The 15,522-nt window shown below is 54.2% G+C and overlaps 1 protein-coding gene across 1 annotated transcript; it reads left to right on the top strand.

The window, feature by feature from the left end:
- Positions 1-963: 963 nt before the first annotated feature.
- On the top strand, positions 964-1,896 carry LOC143692662 (olfactory receptor 14J1-like). Its single transcript, XM_077172911.1, has one exon. It carries the CDS (start codon positions 964-966, stop codon positions 1,894-1,896), a length of 933 nt encoding a protein of 310 aa, XP_077029026.1.
- Positions 1,897-15,522: the final 13,626 nt, after the last annotated feature.

Raw genomic sequence — 15,522 nt, 5'->3', positions numbered from 1 at the left:
TCTGGCTGCAGGACAGTGCAGCTGCAGCTCCTGGAGCCATCTCCTGCAGCTGGAACATCCCAATGCCTGCAGAGCCTGTGAGTACAACTCTGTGTATTTCTGGGGCAGGGGAGGTAAAATGCTCATGAAATTCTGACATGCTGAGGAGTTCTGATCAGTCATAGAATATTTCCAGGGCAAGGGTTTTGTTCAAAATGAGGAAATTTCCTAAGACTAGGTATTCAGTTTACTACTACTGGAGAATGGCAGGGAGGAGGGGATACATATTAAAGATTAATTCTGAATTATTAATTATTAATTTTGACAAGATCCTGAGACATCCGAACTGTTCCTTTCAGTGATCAATAGGTTCACAGGAGATCCCTAATGTGCTTTCAGCCCCTCTGCCCATGGACAGCAGCAGCATCACCTTTGCTGGAGCCATCAGGCTCAGTCTGAGCTGTCCTTTCTCCAAGCTGCAAACAGAACCTGCCCCCAGCCAGTGCCCTGCAAACAGGCAGGGTTCTTGAGGGCCAAGGAGAGTGCACAGAGATTTGGGGTCTGTGAGTGCTGGCAGGGAGAGATCAGGCACAGGGAAACACCTGCAGGAGGGAAATCTGCAGGAAGCAGAGAGAAGATCAGGCAATGAGAGAAAACAAAGCCCAGCAATGCTGTGGCAGGGAGAGTTTAGAGATGCCCACAGGAGCCCCTCCAGTGCAGCCCCTCCCTCTGAACAAGCCCCCTCCCTCCTGTGCCCCAGCCAAGCCTCTGCCCTCAGCCTGGGAGTTCCTGATATCTAAGAATAGAAGAAGAGACATAGGGGGAGCTTAAAAAGAAAATCCTAGAACTCTTAAACACCAAAGGCTGTCTTTGTGTTCCAGGGCAGGGTGTATGGGAAAAGGCTTTGATTTTGGTTACAGGAATCTCCTCTAACTCTTCACTGTCCTTTCTCCATGAACAGGTGCCCATGTGGAGCCCCAGCAAATGTCCAACAGCAGCTCCATCAGGCACTTCCTGCTGCTGGCATTGGCAGACACGCGGCAGCTGCAGCTCCTGCACTTCTGCCTCTTGCTGGGCATCTCCCTGGCTGCCCTGCTGGGCAACGGCCTCATCATCAGCGCCGTAGCCTGCGGCCACCACCTGCACACGCCCATGTTCTTCTTCCTGCTCAACCTGGCCCTCAGCGACCTGGGCTCCATCTGCACCACTGTCCCCAAAGCCATGCACAATTCCCTCTGGGACACCAGCAACATCTCCTACACTGGATGTGCTGCCCAAGTATTTTTTTTTGTTTTTTATGCTACAGCAGAGCTTTGCCTGCTGACCATCATGTGCTACGACCGCTACGTGTCCATCTGCAAACCCCTGCACTACGGGACCCTCCTGGGCAGCAGAGCTTGTGCCCACATGGCAGCAGCTGCCTGGGCCAGTGCCTTTCTCAATGCTCTCATGCACACGGCCAATACATTTTCCCTGCCCCTGTGCCATGGCAATGCCCTGGGCCAGTTCTTCTGTGAAATTCCTCAGATCCTCAAGCTCTCCTGTGCCAAATCCTACCTCAGGAAATTAGGACTTCTTGTGTTTTCCATCTGCTTAGCACTCGGCTGTTTTGTGTTCATTGTTTTCTCCTATGTGCAGATCTTCAGGGCTGTGCTGAGGATCCCCTCAGAGCAGGGACGGCACAAAGCCTTTTCCACCTGCCTCCCTCACCTGGCTGTCGTCTCCCTGTTCCTCACCACTGGCACATTTTCTGACTTGAAGCCCCCCTCCATCTCCTCCCCATCCCTGGATCTGACCCTGTCAGTTCTGTACTCGGTGGTGCCTCCAGCCCTGAACCCCCTCATCTACAGCCTGAGGAACCAGGAGCTCAAGGCTGCAGTGTGGACACTGATGACTGGATGCTTTCAGAAACATTAAACTGCTGGCCAATTTCAGCAAATCACTTGTAAGAAAAATCATCTTTGATATTTCTTGTTGTTCTCATTTCGGGGGTTCTGTTTCTTTGTTTCACTTTTTCCATATTGTCCCCAAAGAAATGTCATTGTTTGTGCCATTTCTTATTTTGTTACTCTCCAAATCCCCTGTGGCCGCAGCTTCTGTCAGTGAGGGCCTGTGCTCTTTGTGGCTTTAGAGGAACTAAAGGATCTGCCAGCAGAGTTTTCTGCAGAGATGCCCTTGTGTTGCCTTCTCTGGAGCTGCAGCAGCAATGTCTGTGTGCAGAGCTGGGGGCAGATCAGTGCTGGCCCAGCAGCTGTGCCCAGCAGCAGCAGCAGCAGCACTTGGTGTTGCCAGTGCTGCTGCCGTGGGCCTGCCCCGCTGCCCTGGTGGCCCTGGTGTTGCTGCAGGGCCTGAGTGCTCTCGGGGCCGGGCACAGCCCTGGGGGTGGCAGTGCCGGGGCTGCAGCAGGGACAGGCCATGGGCACTGCTGGGGCAGCGCTGACGCCTCAGGCCAGGCCCTGGGGGCTCCAGGCTCCTTGCCCAGGCTCTCTCAAGAACACGGCCAGGCCAATGCTCAGCACAGAAACCCCCGTCAGCAGCCCCAGGCTGGCCGTGGGCAGGCTGGGGGCAAACAGCATGGCTGGGGCTCTGCAAGGGCCCTGGGGCAGACGGGAAGGAGCAGCAGAGCAGGGGCTGATCCATGCCCAGTGCGCTGCACAGCCCAGGGCAGCGTCCCAGAGCGTCCTCATGCAGCTGCCAACAACATCCCCCCTCTGCAGCCCTGGCCTCTCCCCCAGCTCACACAGGTGCCCCATCCTTGCAGGCACAGACACGGCAGCACTGCCTCAGCAGCCCCTGTTTGCATTGCACACAGCAGGGCCAGCCCCCCATGCTGTTGCTGTGGGGACATGAACCTGAGGGAGCACAAATGCCATCAGCCCCTGGGGCCAGCAAGGGCTGGGGGACACCAGGGAAACCACTCAGCTTTGTCCTGGCCTCTGCACTCAGCCAGAAAGTTTGTTCCCATCAGCTGGGAGTTTCCTGTGCCACTGCAGACGCTGTTGCTCAGAGCCAGGGCTGCCTGGCAGCCACCCCCAAACTGCCCTCAGCATTTCCTCTGCTTCACCTTTGCTTTCTTTACTCTTCTGGTACAAATTTTATCCTCTTGCCCACCCCTGTTCGCTCCCCTGCAAACAGCCCATCCCTGTTTGCTCTTTCCTCTGTGGCCCCACTTCCCATTGCAGTTCCTGCCTTGGCACCATGGGAACGTCCCCGAGCTTTCTTGGCCACCTGGGCACACTGCTGCCTCATGTCCAGCCTGCTGTCCATCAGTCCCTGCAGGTCTCTTTCTGCCTGGCTGCTCTCCAGCCACTCTGTCCCCAGCCTGTAGTGCTGCGGGGTTGTTGTGGCCAAAGTGCAGGACCCGGCACTGGGACTTGTTAAACCTCACCTTGTTGGATGTGGGCCCTGGATCCAGCCTGTCCAGGGCCCTGTGCAGATCCCTCCTCCCCTCCATCAGATCCACACTCACATCCAGCTTGGTGTCACCAGGGTTCCATGAGGCCCCAGAGTGTCCCAATGGTCTCCATGATTCCATGAGGCCTCCCAGTGTCACAATGTCCCTTTGGTTTCATGGGACCCCTTGGTGTCACAAAGTCCTTTGGATCCTTGGGTCCTGCAGTGTCCCAGTGGCGCCCTGGTCCCCCAAGGCTCTGCAGTGTCACAATGGATCCTTGGTTCCATGAGGTCTGACAGTGTCACAATGCTCTCCTTGGTTCCACAGTGTCACAATGCCCTCTTGGTCCCAAGGGCCACCACAGTGTCAAACATGTTTCCTTCATTCCAGGAGTCCCTGAGGAGCAGCCCTGGCCCCTTGGTTCCATGGGGCCCCACAGTGTCACAATGGCCCCATCATGAAACCAGGTCCTGCTCTGTCACGATGCTCTGCATGGTTCCACAAGGCCCTGCAGGGTCACAGTGGCCATTGGCTCACAGGGCCTCTGTGGCTCCATGAGGCCTCAGAGTGCCACCATGGATTGCTTGGTGCTGCAGTGTCACAATGGAGCCCTGGTGAAACAAGTGTCACAGTGGCCCCTTGGCTCTGTCATACACAGTGTCGTACACAGTGTCACCATGGTCCTCTTAGTGCCACCAGGCCCCGCAGTGTCACAATGGCCCCTTGCTTCCCCAGGCCCTGCAGTGTTACAATCATCAATCAACCAGGCTGGAAATGACCTTGGAGAGCATTAAGTCCAACCTGGGACCCAACACCACCTTGTCACCCAGACAATGGCACTGAGTGCCACATCCAGTCTTTCCTTAAACACTTCCAGGGATGGTGACTCACCCACCTCCCTGGGCAGCCCATTCCAATGCCCAATCACCCTTTGTGTGGAGAATATTTTCTTAATGTCTAGCCTAAACATCCCCTGGTGCAGCTGAAGGCTGTGTCCTCTTGTCCTGTCCCTGTTCCCTGGGAAAAGATCCAACCCCCACCTGGCTGCACCCTCCTGTCAGGGAGTTGTAGAGAGTGATGAGGTCTCCCCTGAGCCTCCTCTTCTCCAGGAAAAACAACCCCAGCTCCCTCAGCTGCTCCTCACAGGACTTGTGTTCCAGACCCCTCCCCAGCCTTGTTGCCCTTCTCTGGACACGCTCCAGTCCCTCCGTGTCCTTCCTAAATTGGGGGCCCAGAACTGGACACATCACTTGAGGTGCCGCCCAATCAGTGCTGAGCACAGGGGAAGAATCCCTGCCCTGCTCCTGCTGGCCACACCATTCCTGATCCATAGGAGTTCCAGGGTCTGGATGAGGGAAATGGTGGGGAGGGGGTGGGGACAAAGTGTTATTGATTGTCAGCCATGAAGGGTCTTGATTTTTATATCTCTTCACACAGCATTAGACTGTGCTGGGAGTCAATATCAATTGGACATTGATTATACAAAACTATAAACAGGAAAAGAATACTGAATAAAACATTTCTCTTCCCATTTTTTATTTCAATACACCAGATTCACATTGAAAACTATTCTGAAATTTGTCTAATTAACCACAGAAGAATTGAAAACTTCAATTATTCCTCAGGGATGTTCTTGTTCAGGTGTTTTAAACAAATATTTATCAGCCTTTTTCACTGAATTCCTCAACTGAAAAGCTAAAGAAAGAAGCCTCTGGAGTAGTAAAACTCATCATCAACTCCAAGTGGCTGAGGATCCATCCCCATGGGAGCAGCAATGAACAGAAATGGGCACAGCTTTGTGGCTGCTGCCCCAGCTTTGGCATGGGCCCTGGGCCTGGAGCAGGAGCAGCTCTTGAGGGCCCCAAGGCCGGGGCTCTTGTGCTGCCCTGGGCAGATGGGATGGCAGCAGGGGCTGCAGAGCTCTCAGCACCTCAGCCCCAGGGGAGCAGGGCAGCCAGGGAGCCTCCTTTGGCCTTGGCCAAGCACCTTCCCCCATGGCTGGGGCTGAGTCCTGTGGCAGCTGCAGCTGCTGCTGTGCCCTTGGCAGGGGCTGAGGCCGTGGGGCCAGTGGCCAGAGCAGCCTGGCCTGAGCAGAGCTGTGGGGCCAGAGCCGGCTGGGCTGGGCTGGGCTCAGAGAGGCCCTTGGTGCTGCCCAGAGCTCAGGGCAGCTGGCAGAGCTTGCAGGGAGCTGGGCTGGGCTCCGAGAGCCTGGCCCAGAAACCATCAGTGTCCATCTCAGCCTGGCTGAGCGTGCAGGGGCAGGACTCAGGCCAGGCCTTGTGGGGCAGGGCCAGTGCCTGTGCAAGGCATTGCAAACAGGCAAGTGGCCCAGAGAGGAGGCTGCTCTGTGCCCTTGGTGGCATGGACAGAGCAGGGAGGGGGCCCAGGACATTTGTCAGCGCCAGCCTCTGTGCCCATGCGTTGGCAGCCCTGGCTGCTGAGCCCAGCTTTGGCCTGGGCTGAGTTTGGCTGTGGCCCAGCTCCATCCTCCTGCGGGGCTCAGGGCCTGTTCCCGGCCATGGCCAGCCCTGGCTGCCTCTCTGCTGGCCCAGAGGCCGGCAGAGCCCAGGGCAGGGCTGTCTGTGCAGCCCCACAGGTGCCACGGGCTCTGCAGGAGCTGGCAGAGGCTGCCCAGCAGGGAGGCCATGGGGCACAGAGCCCCAAGGCTGCTGTGGGCACCACGGCACAGGGGCCGTTCCCAGCCGCAATGCTCCTGGCCTGGGCTGGGCCTGCACAGGGGCTGGGCCACCATGGCTGGGCCAGCACAGGGCCACAAAGGGGCCACGCAGCCGCTGCCGGGGCTGACAGCAAGGCCAGGCACACACAAGCAATTGCTGAGCATGGCCTGCGCTGCCCAGGCCTGACTGTGCCAAAGGCAGAGCTCAGCTGCCCTTGGGGGCTGCAGCAACACTCCCGAGCCCAAAGAGCCTCCATGGCTGGGCTGGAGACCAAGGCTGCAGGAGGGAAATGCAGGGCTGCTGCGGGATGGGGAGGCAATGGAATTCCAGCACACACCTCAGCTCTCTGATGATCCCAGCACCATGCTGGGCCCTGTTTCAGACTGGAGCAGAGCAGATGTTGATGGCACAGGAGCCCTGTGGGGCTGTCAGGGACCTGCAGCTTGCAAGGTGCTCTGCTCTCCCTCAGGTGCTCTGGGAGAGATCCAATCCCAGCTGGGCACCTCAGGGCACAAGTGGCGCTGCCTGTTGATGGGCACACAGCTAATGTCTGCCTGGAAAGGGGCACAGGTTTTAATTCCTGTTAGTTTTATAATATACAAGCAAATCTTTGTTATCTGGGTCACTTGAGGATTTTAAGTAATGGCAACGTTTTCCCACCAGGAAGAGGAACTTCCTGGATCTACTGGATCCTTCTACTGATGTCACGGGAAGAAATACAGATCTTGCCCTCTGCCACTGACATTCAGTCTAATATTTAATGACCCCCTTCCTTCAGGTTTATTGGCTACAGGTTTCCAGCTCTCCTGTTTAAATGGCTGTGTCTAAGGACATCTCTTCACTGGATCAGCTGGATCTATGTCCTTCCTGCTGCTCTCAGATTTCCTCCTCCAGATGCTGTCTGGTCATTTGAACGCCTCTCAGCTGACTGGTTTCATGCTTTGAACTTCAGGGAGTGGCCAAATATTTCATGTTAAAAAAAATATGAATTGAGTATCTCACTGTGGTTATACCTATCACTGAATTTCCATTTCTTATGTATTTGCTTAAAAACTATTCCTGTTCAGAAAGCCGTGGGGGATGGTGGACATGTCAGATGCTGCTGGGACATCCCAGAGAGCTGAGGGAAGAGCTGTGATGGTTATTAAACTGTTCAAATGTTCATCTTCTATTTGTTGGCAAGAAACCTTTCTGTGCCTCTGAGTGTCACCAGTCCCTGAGCCCAAAGGACACAAACCTGATGAGTTGTGGTTCCCACTGCAGGGGCTGCACTTGGACCTTGGCTCTGCACAGGAGAGCTCTTCATCCCCTTTCTCTCTTTTCCTCCCTCTGGGCATGGAGGGAGCTCCTGGCTTCAGCCTGTGACTCGTGTGTGCAAAGAGCAAATCTGGGCAGAATCGGGGCAGGGAGGGTTTGGGGGGACCTTGGGATCTGTGCTGGGCACAGAAGGTGTTTTCCATTGCTCTGAGACTGTCTGCTGTGCAAAGTGGATTTAATATCCAGAAGAGGAATGACTTTGGCATTTGATGGAGCTGTGCCTTCCCTTGGCTTTGTTGGCTGACAAGAAATGAACATCCCTCTGTGTCTCAGGCAGCTCCTTCTCCAAGGAAAGCAGGTGGGAGTTGGAGCCAAGGAGCTGAAAGCTGCAGGTGCAGCCTGGGCTGGAGGGAGCTGAGATTTGCACAAGGCTGCTCTGAGTGCCAGGGCTTGGATGGGGGAAATGGTGGGATGGGGGTAGGGACAGAGTCTGATTGATTGTCAGCCATGAAGGGTCTTGATTTTCATATCTATTCAAACTGCATGAGGAGGTACCTGGATTCAATGTCAATTGGAGATTGTGCATATCATTGTATTAACAGGGAAAAAAAAACCTAAACAGGACCTACAAAATTTTTTCTTGCTGTCTTTTTAAATATCATGTATTCAGTTTCAATACACTACTGAGATCTACTTGACCACAAAGGATTTGAAAATTAAAATCAAATCATTCCCAGAGGCTTGGCTTGTTCAGGTGTTATAAATGTTAATGAGCCCTGGGACACTGAATTCCTGCACTGAAGAGCTGAACTGAACAAGTGATTTGGAAATTAAATCTAATTATTCCCAGAGGCTTGGCCTGTTAAGGTGTTCTGAATGTTCATGAGCCCTGGGACACTGAATTCCTGCACTGAAGAGCTGAAGGCTGAACAAGCCTCTGGAGCAGTGAAATTCAGCAGCAGCCTCCAAGTTGCTGAGGATGTCAGCAGCCCCCCCCACTGAGGCCATCCCTGCCCAGAGACCGTGGGGGAATGGGCAGACAAGGAGAGCGTCCCTGGGGCTGGGGCAGCACAACTCAGAGGCACCAGCGGCTCCAGCTGGGCAATGGAGTGTGGGATGTGGCTGGGAAAGCCCTGCCTGGGCTGGGCCAAGGAGGACACACAAGCCCTGACTCCCATCTCCCAAACAATTCTCTCAAGGAGACATTTAAGAGGAATTAAAATTGTTTGTGTACCCTGAGTTGAAAACACTGGAGAAATACTGACAAGAAATTCTCAGGAGCTCAAAACAACCAAGCAGCCTTTACTGGCAACTTTAAAAAATCAAATAAATTTTCGCAAAAGGTTTAATAGGACATTCAATCAACAAAACAACACTTCTCAAAGCATTAATTTGGCCTATTCAACTTCACAAACTCTAAGCCTGTTCAATTTCATGTTAATCAAAATTTGCAAGAGGACAAAAATAGAAGAAGTATTTTTCTTTCTCTCTCTCAAAGAGATAGAAAGACAAATAAGCTTCAGAGAAGCCCACACACAGCTACCAACTCCTGGATTCCAGCACTGTTTAGATGGAAATTCCAAGAGGAGGTAGGGTCAAGATGTGTGCTTGCCTTGTGGTCAGCCTTCAATACCCCTTGGTCTCCCTGGGCCCTTCCCCCAGGTGGGGCTTGGGCTCATTTGGTCCCTCAGGAGCTGGGCTGGGGCTGCAGAGGTGGCTGTGGAGCATTGCCTGTGCTGTGCCAGGGACTGGCAGCCACTGCTGGGCTGGGATAGAGGCTCTGGGGGGATTGGGGTTCCAGGGCAGGGCAGGGCTGGGTTTCCAGGGCAGGGCATGGCTGGACCTACCCCCTGCTCTCCCCCACACACAAAATGTTTCAAGCCTACAATCTCCTCCAGGCTGTCACAACAGGCAATGTTGGAGGTGAAATCCCAAATTTGGCCATGTGTGCCTGGCCCAGAAGGACAGTTCCTTTCCATAGGAAGGAAAGCACAGAGCCCCAGTGTTTGGAAGGCAAGTGAGAGCTTCTCTCATCCAAGGCCAGCAAGACTTGTCAGGAATGGCGGATTTTGTCTGGGAGCAGTCTTTGGATAGAGGGAATTTGGAGGTGACTCTTTGTGTCTGTGTGCACACAGGAGTGCCTGTGCTGGGGAAATGTGGCAGAAATGCTGCTCTCTGAGGGCTTTGAGAGCCTTGGATAGCTGAGTCAGTCAGGCCTGTAAGTAAGATTACATCATGAGGAATAAGTTAAAAGCTATTAAGAGCTTTTTTTTGCCAAGTAATGTTTCATATGATATAAGTTAAGTTGAATATTTTTTAATGTTATTCTACCATTAAATCATTAAGTCGTAGTGTGTAAGTTAAGTTAAATACTGTTTGTGGGAATCCATAAAATTAGAGGGTTCTAGGAAAGCTGCAAAAGACAGGCCTCAGATACAGCAGAATTGTGAACAGTGCTAAAGCAACAGTCATGAGATAGGTCAGCAGAAAAATTATTTAAACTGTAGAAAAGGCAAGGGCAAATAGAACAATAGCCTATGTATTAATGCTTGTCTGAATAGCTCTCTAAGTTGCAGCAAGTTTATCTAGCAAGATATTAGGAAGGTTAAAGCTTAGTAATGGAGCTCTGTGCGTTGTCTCTTACAAACAGGTACTGTATTCTAAATAAGCAAGCATTGTTTTAACCAAAGGTACATGTGCTTATGGTGATTGGATAGAACTACTCTCAATATGCTTTTGCTTTGTGTGATTGGTCAAGAAGCTTATAAAGTATGTTGTAACATGAAGTTTTCTGGCCTGCTGCCTGGATTGTGAGCTGCTAGCATCTTCCCATTATCATAATCATGTAATGAGACTGATGCTGAAAAAAGAAACAGCTCGAGACACTTTCCATAGCACCCCCATCTCGTTCGCATCTGTAAATAAACCCCCAGCTGGTGTTAAAGTTAAGTGCTGTTCTTTTGCTAAATTGTCAAGTTGAAGGTATCAGTTAAGGTTAAAGTGTAAGTTAAGTCCTGTTAAGTTTGAGCTCTGTTCAGCTTTTGGGCCGTATTCCTTTTATCCTTGCCCTCACTGTCTTTGTGTCACACACACACACACAGGGACAGTTCTCGGCTCATTTCTGGTTTGATTGTCCAGACTTTATTTGGTTTTGTTGTTGCTTTGTTTCCTTGGTGTACCTGAAGTGTCCAGTCAGGAGCAGAGTGACTCCTGCCAAGGAACTTTGTGCTGCTGTCCCTTAATATTAAATCTGGCTTTTGCTGTTCCCTTGCTGGGGATTTTTTCAGCGCTCTCAAGGCCTCGTTGGTAGCAGGGTGAAGGAGCCCTGGCCCAGGCTCTGGCCCTGGGGGACACGGGGACGCTGCCGGGGGGTCCCTGTCCCCCTGTGCCACCCCCAGGGCCCCGGCCCCCGTCCCCGTGTCAGGCTCTGGGGTCGATCTCGTGGAACATCCTCTGGGGGAGGCTGCGGTGCCGGGGGCGGGGGGACCCGGGGGGACAGGGGACCCCGCTGTGCACGAGCAGGGTTGGACTGCTCTGGGGGGAACTGTGAGGGGGCCGGGGCAGAGTGACCTCCCCAGGGACCTCACACAGCCCCTGTGATGTCACAGAGCCAAATCTGGGATGTCACACTGGAATGTCATGCAGCTGCACTGTGATGTCGCAGAAGACTCTGTGATGTCAGAAAGTCACCCTGTGATGTCACAATCTGTACTGTGATGTCATAGCCTGCTCTATGATGTTACACAGCTGGCCAGTGATGTCACAATGCTCTCTCTGATGTCACAGAGCCACCCTCTATTGTTGTGGTGTGTTTTATGCTTGTTCAGTTTTCCCTCCATTGTTCTCTCAGAAAGTCCTGCCCTGTTACCAGTTTGTGTCAATCCCCAAACCCCTCCCCAGTTGTCTTGGATACCAAATGTATCTTTCTTGTTCCCCACCCCTGGCAGCCTGCCTGTCACTCGACACCCCTGCCTCTTTTTCTAGAGAGTTCGGGCCAGGGTGTCGAGTGATTGGGTTAGGGGCCAGGGTCCCTCCCGCAACTGTGTTTGATGGGTTCTCCGATCATGCCAATCCTTAATGTATCCCTCTCTGATTTGCTATCTTTCACCCCTCCCACCCTCTGTAAAACCGAGGCTTTCCCTGCCTCGGGGCTCTCAGCTTCTTCCACCGAACCTGCACGTTTCCCTACCAATAAAACCACCCCCCCGAAGAAACTGAGGGTCGCCTCTTCATTTCATCCTGCGACTTCGGAGCTCTTTACTGCGGCCACACGTCCGCAAGGCTTGACATCGCCTTGGGCACAAAGCCCTGACTCCGGGTTGGGGAAGTGCCTTACTGGCTGGAGGTTGGCTGGACACTTATCTAGCCTGGGCGTTTCACTTTTCACCGGCCACTGCTCCAGTTTTGGCGCCCGGCGCGGGGCCCCCCCTTTTTTCGGATTCGTGGACCCCACGGACGGGATTTCGAGAATCCCAGCGGTCGCGGAACTACCCTGTGGTCGAGCAGACCTTGTGCGCGAGGTAGCGCTCCCCGGGGACCCTGGACGGCAGCTCCTTGCACCTGGGAGTCGTCCTGTCGCAGGAAACCCCTCGTTCCAGCTTTTCGTTTGTCGCCTCCGGACTTCGTGAGTATTCTGCTACTCTCCCTGTCGCCTTCCCCTCTATTGGTGTTTCGTCACCACCCTTCTTTTTCTCTAGACAGGGGCCGGGGGTGGGCACCCTTATTTTTTTTTCTTTCGCGTTTACTGGAACGGGGGGGCTTTACCGCAGCTGCCACTTATAACATCGAGCGATGGGTGCAAAGTTTTCGCTCTCGGCAGCTCAGAAGGGGCTGTTTTACCAAGTTGTGGGTATCCTAGTTGGGGGGGGTTGCTCCGTTGATAAAAAGGAAGTTAAAAAATTAATCCGATGGCTTTTTTCTGAGTTTCCTGAAGTCTCCCCCGATCAAATTAAAGATCCTGCCTTTTGGCAGAGGGCAAATGCCAAGTTATCAAACTTGATTAGATCAGGAGACACCTCGCTTTCTCCGTTAGCTTTTTGGATTTCACAAATTCGATCTATCTTGAAAGCAGGAGGAAACTCAGAAAAACCTTCGGTCAGTTTTAGTTCGTGCCCCAGTTCTTCTGCCTCTCCCTCTACCCCTAACCCTTCTTCCCGTCCCCATAAACGTAAAACCGGGATTTTGAAGGGTGCAGCGCGCTCCAGCCCCGCGCAGGGTGACCATTCGTCCCCTGGCCCCCTTCAAAATCCTCGGCCCCCCCGCCCTAAGAGTCCTGGCCAGTCTCTTAGGGGCTCCTCGTCTTCCCCTACCTCCCCTGTTCCCGTCCCCAGGTCCTCAGTTTCTAAAACCCCAAAATCCAAAACCCTAATTTCTAAGTCCCCAGTTTGCTCCCAGTCGCCTCCAATTCCCCAAAATGGCTCCTATGGGGCCCAAGATGGAGGCGACCACATGGCTGAAATGGCGGGAAAGCCCTCTTCTTCTCCCCAGAATCCCTTCTTCCCAAGCCCCAACCCCTTCCTGCCATTCGGCCACTCCCAATGTTCTACCCCCTCGTCCTTCCCCCCTCCTGGTCCCTCCTCCTTTCCAGAAACCTCTTCAGTAGTCCCTCCCCTTTCTCCTCCCACATCCCCGCCCATAGCTCCTCCCTCGGTCCCTCCCATACCACCTCCCATCTCTCCACCCCCTGCCAGTCAAAAGGTTCCACCCCTTGTCTCCGCCTCCTGGGAGGGTCCCTCGATATCGGATTGCCCTGCTCAAGTTCCCAGCCACGCCCCTACCTCCTCCTCTCCCGGTTCCCACGCTCTCCCTGCCGGCTCCCGCGCTTTGGGTTCCGGGGTGGGGGGGGCAGTTGGAAACCGGGAACCGGGGTCTGCTGCGATACCATCCGCAGCCCCGGTTGTCTACCATCCAGAAGGAGATGGTGGGGTGCGTCGCCAATGGGTCCCGCTGCATCATTCTCAGATCAAGGAGCTGTGCAAGGCACAGAAAGATTACGGCCGGGACAGCGAATACTTTCGGGGAGTGTTGCAGGCAACACTTACCGAAGCCGATGTCACCCCCTATGACATCCGGCGCCTCTTCACGTGTCTGCTCAATCCCACCGAGCGGGCTATGTGGGAGGCAGCCTGGAAGAGGGGAGTGACGGAGGCCCTCCCGAGCCTGTGGGAACGGCCCCACACGGGGCTGGACCTAACGGGCAATGTCCTGGCCATCGATCAACTCCTTGGGACCGGCAACTGGGCAGATGGGCACTTGCAGGCGAGTGCCATCCCCCAGGAAGCACTCCGAGAGTCAGCGCGGGCAGCCGAGAAGGCGTTCCTGGCGCTGCCGGGGGCGGCTCCTCTCCCTTCTTTTTCCAGAATCTTTCAGGGCGCCGAGGAATCTTTCCTCGATTTTGTCGAGCGTCTTCGAAAAGCTGTCGAGCAGCAAGTGGCGGACGAGGTTGCCCGGGAACATATCCTGAAGGAAGTAGCGTCCACGAATGCAAACTCTGCGTGTAGGGACGCCATCCTCAGCCTCCCGATGCACCCACCCCCCTCGCTGCACGATATGCTCGAAGTCTGCACCCGGAAGGTCCTAATCATGCCATCTAGGGAGGGAGAGAAGAGAAAACAGCTGCCACCCCGAGTCAGCGCCGCAGAAGAGGCGCCTGAAAACACCTTCTCTGAAGCCACCTGCCGCTCGCCTGCTCCCGGTCCTTCCGCCGCCAAATCACCCTGCCATCTGTGCGGAAAGCTCGGGCATTGGATGCCCGACTGCCCGCTGCGGCGGGAATTTTATGAATTCAAAAGGGGGCAGGGACTCCTGGGGAAAACCCAGACAAAAAACTAACATCTGAGCGCAGTTCCCCCCTGCGCCATGATAAAAATAGGGCGGGACAACTAACACCACGCAGGGAGGGGAGATCTCAGGGACCGCCGCCTGCCAAACAAGACACATTCTCACTGGACTTGTCATATGTTGCATGTCTCCAACCTAGACCCGTGCTAACTACCTTTTCTGCTTTCAGACCCTTCCGGCTGCAGCTGACGGAGCCGCTACATCTTAAGAACTCCGATTTTCAACTCGTGTCAGTCAGCCCGGAATGCCCAGGAAACTGGGGGCGGATAAGGTGTAAGTACGTTGTTGTCGGAGACACTAAGCACACACCTTTAGAGGTGAACATAATTCCAGGTCTTCTGCCATCTGACCCGGGACTGTTTGCCGTGGGGCTGCACTGTGTCCAACCCCCCACTTTCCTGCCCAAGGGACAGGTGATTGCGCAAGCGATCCCTGTTCCCGAAATGACTTGGGCCCTGGGGTTTCCTGCAGCTGAACTCCAAAATCCAACAGTAGCTTGGGCCCAGGTCCTGGGGCGGGAAAGGCCTCATGTCACCTGTCATATCTCGAAGGGGGGAGAGGGCAAGCCTCTTAAAGGCTTGTTGGACACAGGAGCAGATGTAACAATCATTCCTTCCCGGGAATGGCCGTCACATTGGGAATTGCAAAACGCGCCTGGCCACGTCCGAGGTGTCGGGGGTTTACAATTGGCACGCCAGTCTAAGAGCGTCGTACAAATTACGGGGCCGGATGGGCAATTGGCTTCAGTGCGCCCATTCGTGTTAGATTACACGGAACCCCTGTGGGGGAGAGACCTCTTGGCCCAGTGGGGAGCCCGAATTGACCTCCCAGCAGCTCCCCAGGTTTTTCGGGCAGCGGTCACTGATGAGCGCCCTACCTGGAAACTGAATTGGAAATCAGATAAACCAGTGCAGGTAGTGCAGTGGCCGCTCAACAAGCAAAAATTAGCGGCGCTCAATGAGCTTGTTAAGGAGCAGCTACTCAAGGGCAACCTGGTGGAGACCATGTCAGAGTGGAACTCCCCAGTGTTCGTTATCAAAAAGCCCAACAAAGATAAGTGGCGGCTCCTTCACGACCTCCGCCAAATTAACAACATCATTGAAGATATGGGGCCTCTCCAACCAGGGATGCCATCCCCAACGATGCTCCCCCAAAATTGGAATTTGGTCGTGATTGACATAAAAGATTGCTTTTTCCAAATTCCCTTACACCCGGATGATGCTCCGCGTTTCGCCTTCACGGTTCCTGCCATCAACCGTGAAGCCCCAAGCAAGCGCTATCATTGGCGAGTCCTTCCGCAAGGCCTGAAGGCCAGCCCAATGATCTGCCAATGGTACGTCGCCTCCTTGCTGTCCCCAGTACGTGCAGCCGCCA

This window comes from Agelaius phoeniceus (assembly GCF_051311805.1).
Source record: "Agelaius phoeniceus isolate bAgePho1 chromosome W unlocalized genomic scaffold, bAgePho1.hap1 SUPER_W_unloc_2, whole genome shotgun sequence".
Taxonomy (NCBI): domain Eukaryota; kingdom Metazoa; phylum Chordata; class Aves; order Passeriformes; family Icteridae; genus Agelaius; species Agelaius phoeniceus.
This window is presented reverse-complemented; position numbering and strand designations above follow the sequence as displayed.